The following is a 5,000-nucleotide window of genomic DNA, read 5'->3' on the forward strand; positions in this document are numbered from 1 at the left end:
TGTGAGCTTGTAGATCGGCTATTCTCACTTCTTCTTAACACTCGCATGACTGAGGTTTCATTCTCCTCCACCAAGCCTGAAAAAAGATCATTTTGATCCCCAAATCAGGCTATCCTATTGGCCACTGTCTCCCTCTGTTCTCCAGACTAGTTCACACTTTCTCCCCCAAACAGTGGGGGGTTCCATTGTCTTCTAAAAAGCTGAGAGTTGAAAATGGGTTGCCAAATTTTGAGAGAGAAATAAGCAGGCAGGTCTATGAAAGTGTAGGCAGTAGGCTAGTGTGTATTTCTATCTGTCTCCTATATGTCATCATGATTTGTGATTTGTGTATGTGGGGATCTCATTTTTACTTCCATGCAGTGTTGATTTCGTTAACGTTAATTTATTTGAAAATAGCAGATCTACAAGCTCACAATGCATGCTTTTTGCATGCATTTTTCATGCAATTTTCAAATAGCCAATGTACGTCGCGATGCGACGCGTTGTGAGCTTAAGTACAGTACTTGAGTAAATGTACTTAGTTACTTCCCACCACTGCAAATAAGCAGCTACACGACGTCGTGACGTCTTTGTTGAACTGCAACATGGCGTTTGCACTTTGTTCATTTACAGCCCGTACATCTACGTAAACGTTCAGATGTCAAATATAAAGTGCTTACCCCATGGCCACACATGTTACAATTCACTTCGGGTGGGTATAAGTACCCGTATCTTCAGCATTGTTCAATAAAAAGCATTTCAATCCGATCGGCAGCCATTTTTTAATAGTTATAATGTATCAAGAGTGCAATACGCCTCCCAACCGATGCGGTCGCGTAGTTGAAAGCAAATGGATAAAATGGCCACCGATCGGATTAAAATGCTTTTTATTTAACAATACGGAAGATACGGGTACTTATGTGGGCCCGTACATAATTGTAACATCCGTGGCCATGCGTTAAGCATTTTACATTTGAAATCTGAACGTTTATGTCGATGCACGGGCTGTAAATGAAGAAAGTGCAAACGCCATGTTGCAGTTCAACAAAGACGTCACAACGTCGTGTAGCTGTTCAGGCAAGACACTCGCCACAACGAGCTAACGAGGCTATGCCTAGCTACACGTTGTGGAATACAGTGGAATACTTCCATAGAAACGAGCGGCCTGTTTAGCTGAAAGGTTGGTATAGCTCAAAATGGGGGGGGGGGGGTCATCAAACACACGGAGGAAAATGAATGAATAATCCTTTCTGCTGATCAGATCAGAGCAAAAAAAAAGTTATTTAGCTAGTTTCTACTGTTTTTCAACTCGCGAGTTGATGCCTGAAACACCAGGCCTGCTCACAAATGTGCTCAATCCTGCGCAAAATATCTGATCTTCATGCATAAAACAGTTGCTGCGTGACAAGCTGTATGCTTGTAGATCCAATCTTTTTCCACCGCTTTGCAGTGAAAGGGAAAGTGGAAAATGGGCCTCCAAATTTTGAGAGAGAAAAAAGCAGGCAGGTCTATGAAAATGTTACTGCATACATTGTGCCTTTCTGTGTGTCTCCTATATGTCATCATGAGGACCGTTAGCACCTGTTAGGACATCTTCCATACATAACACTACTACAAAGGTTCCAATCTTTCGGCCATTACAGAGGAATGCACTGAAATCCATCCTTGAATAATGTAAATGTGTGCAATTTAGTAGCTACTTCGTTACAGGTCAGTCAAAGTCCAGAATTAAACAAACAACACAAAATGAAGGAAAACATTGCATTGTATTATGGGGTTTATAGCCGAGGCTAATTTGCACCTAATACCTAAGACCTAATAAAAAAATTGTAATGCTGCTATAAATCTAGTAGCAGCAAGCGAACTATAGTAACTTGTAAACAACCCAGTGTGCAAACTGTGCACAAAACACGTGGGCAGCTATATTATTATTACCATTATAATGTAATTATATAATAATAATAATAATAATAATAATAATAATAATAATAATAGAAAGACGTGAAAAACAAGCCCAAAGTCGCTTATAATAAGCAGACATGGCAACATAGACTCTGAGTCTGCTCGTCTACGGGCCGCTCTGCGGGGGGTCTAGAGGTGTCAACTGCTCTTGCCTGGGGGAGAGAGGGGGAGAGCGGTCAATTTAGCCAAAATATAACGGTTGGGATGGTATATATGGTATATATTTCATATTTATAATACGTTTCAGAAGGAAAAAAAAACGGAGATGATTTGAAACAAATATTTAGGAAAAGTCATGAAAGGGGAACTTTCTCAGAGCTTCATGAGAGAAGATAATCCACTTTAAATTCTCAAAATCGGTCATATTGATAGCTTAGTCATGCAAGTGTTTAACATTTGTTTTAGAATCTATGGAATTCCTTAGATTTTACCAATTTATTTATACAATTATTTAGAAAAATGTCAGAATTTGTTATTAGTTCATGAAAATGTTTTTTTTAAATTTCTTTTGAAATAAATAAGATGTGTTATAAGTTACAACAAACCTTGAACCTTGAACCTTTCTCCCCGGGCAGGGCTACATGCGTCCTCTGAAGCAGCCAGACGGGTGTGCTCTGGTGGATCCCTCCCTGGTGGACGAGATCTTCTACCAGATCCCCGAGATCCTGGAGCACCACGAGAACTTCCTGGAGCAGGTCAGCGGCTGCGTCAGCCAATGGCACGACAGGCAGACCGTGGGCCACCTGCTCATCCAATCGGTGAGTTAGAGCTTGTTACCTGCTCGTCCAATCGGTGAGTTAGAGCTTGTTACCTGCTCGTCCAATCGGTGAGTTAGAGCTTGTTACCTGCTCGTCCAATCAGTGAGTTATAGAGCTGTTACCTCCTGAAAAGTCTAAATCTCATTGGTCCATTTGATCCATTGGAACACGTTTTTCTTTTTAGAAACAGCCAGCCTAGGCTGGCTCAGGGTGGAAGACAGGGTTAAACAACTAAAAATGGGACTGGTCTTCAAAATTGTAAATGCAGATTTGCCCGAAATGCCCCCTATACCCGCATATCTTGTCTAAATACCTCCAAAAAGTTAGTGACACCCACAGTCACAAAACTAGAGGGAGCGTAAACAACAATCTGGTACCACCCACCCATAACACAAACATGGGCAAATTCTCCTTCTACAGCACGGCCACCAAGGTATGGAATAATCTAACCCCATCCCTCAAAAAGTGCAGTTCGCTGGGCTCATTTAAAACAGCCCTAAAAACGCATCTTTCTGGAGGCCAAAAGAAGAGGTAGTACCAGTCTCCCAGACGACCCCCCTCCCATTTTTTATATATATATATATATATATATATATATATATATATATATATATATATATATATATATATATATATATATATATATATATATATATATATATATTAGGGCCGGGACTTTATCGCGTTAATTTCGATCAATAAATTACAGAAAAATGATTGCGCTAAAAAAAATTACGATGCGGATGCGCTGCGGGTCACATGCACGCAATTTTTATCAATAATTAATTAAACGACTATAAAACAACAGTAACAACAACACACTCTACCAGCCGCAAGTGGTGGAAAATAGCAGATCTACAAGCTCACAATGCCTTGCGCTTGTAGATCTGCTATTTTCACATGGTTACTGTATGTTTTATAATAATAATCGAAATCTACAAAGTAACTTTCAAATTTTTCAAATAATTGTAGTGGAGTAAAAGTAAAATATTTGCCTCTGAGATATAGTGGAGTTACTGGAGTAGAAGTAAAAGTATTAGAAATTGGAAATACTCGAGAGCCAAGTGCAAATACCTCAAAATTGTACTTAAGTACAGTTTTTGAGTACATGTACTTAAAGACGTGCCAAAATCCATTTGAAAAAATTATAAATGTAACTGTGCTGTTTTACATTCTTTTTGCCTAATGAAAATTTCAATCAATCAATCAAACTTAACTCATTCACTGCCAAAAAGAAATAAGCCCAGACTGGCAGGATTTTGAGATTTTCTTCCCTTTTCAAGTAGTCACAGAATATGTATCTCTAGTGTGATCGATCCCCTGATGGCTGCTAATCACTGAGGGTTTCACTGTGCTTCCGCGTAACATTTTGCGGCGGACGTTCCCACTAGGCTGAGGACAAAATGCCACTTGAAAATGTTCAAAAACCATGTGAATCGGTACACAGTATCGGATCTGTCCGATATTTCATATTCCATCCTAATTGGCTAACCTTGGCTTCTAAAGTCTGCAGGATTGGTCCGTTTTTAACAAAATGCCTCAAATCATGAACGCAGTGTGAAATTTCCGTGAAACTTCACACGCACCGAGGAAGAAATGCCACTCTTTTCACACTGGCCTGTTATAGCGCCACCAGCAGGTTTTATTTAGCAAAACATATTTTTGGAACAAAATGTCTCAAATCATAAATGCAGTGTCCGATTGCCGTGAAAGGCCTAAGAATAAATGGCACCCTTTTCACATTGGCCTGTTATAGCGCCACCTGGAGGCCACAATAACGTACCTGACCTGTGCTCCGAGGAGCACTTTATCTAGTTTCACTTTGACTTCATGTTTCCATGTTTCAATGTGTTTGGAGTTGATAGAACACGTGTACGTGATCAGTGGGGGAAAAAGTACTCAAATTCTTTACTTAAGTAAAAGTACCAATTACTGCAATATAAAAATACTCCGTTACAAGTGAAAGTCCAGAATTACAACGCGTCGCGATGCGACGCGTTGTGAGCTTGTAGATCTGCTATTTTCAAATAGCCTAGGTATAAAATAGGGCTGAAGTGGTTAATGTATGTTTCATTATATCATAGTTTATATCTGAAAAGTAACTAGTAACTAATGTTTTCAAATAATTGTAGTGGAGTAAAAGTACAATATTTGCCTCTGAGATGTAGTGGAGTAGAAGTAAAAGTGTTGGAAATTGGAAATACACAAGTAAAGTACAAATACCTCAAAATGTTACTTAAGTACAGTACTTGAGTAAATGTACTTAGTTACTTTACACCACTGATCTACTCCTATGTCCAC

At 39.3% G+C, this 5,000-nt stretch overlaps 1 protein-coding gene across 1 annotated transcript in view; it reads left to right on the forward strand.

The window, feature by feature from the left end:
* Positions 1–5,000, forward strand: part of arhgef17 (Rho guanine nucleotide exchange factor (GEF) 17) — a 126,831-nt gene that overhangs the window by 91,108 nt on the left and 30,723 nt on the right. The window contains exon 15 of the mRNA XM_080429333.1: positions 2,517–2,699. Coding sequence (XP_080285459.1) covers positions 2,517–2,699 — 183 coding nt within the window. The remainder of the gene's footprint in view (positions 1–2,516; positions 2,700–5,000) is intronic.

This window comes from Gymnoscopelus braueri (assembly GCF_963280865.1).
Source record: "Gymnoscopelus braueri genome assembly, chromosome: 5".
Taxonomy (NCBI): domain Eukaryota; kingdom Metazoa; phylum Chordata; class Actinopteri; order Myctophiformes; family Myctophidae; genus Gymnoscopelus; species Gymnoscopelus braueri.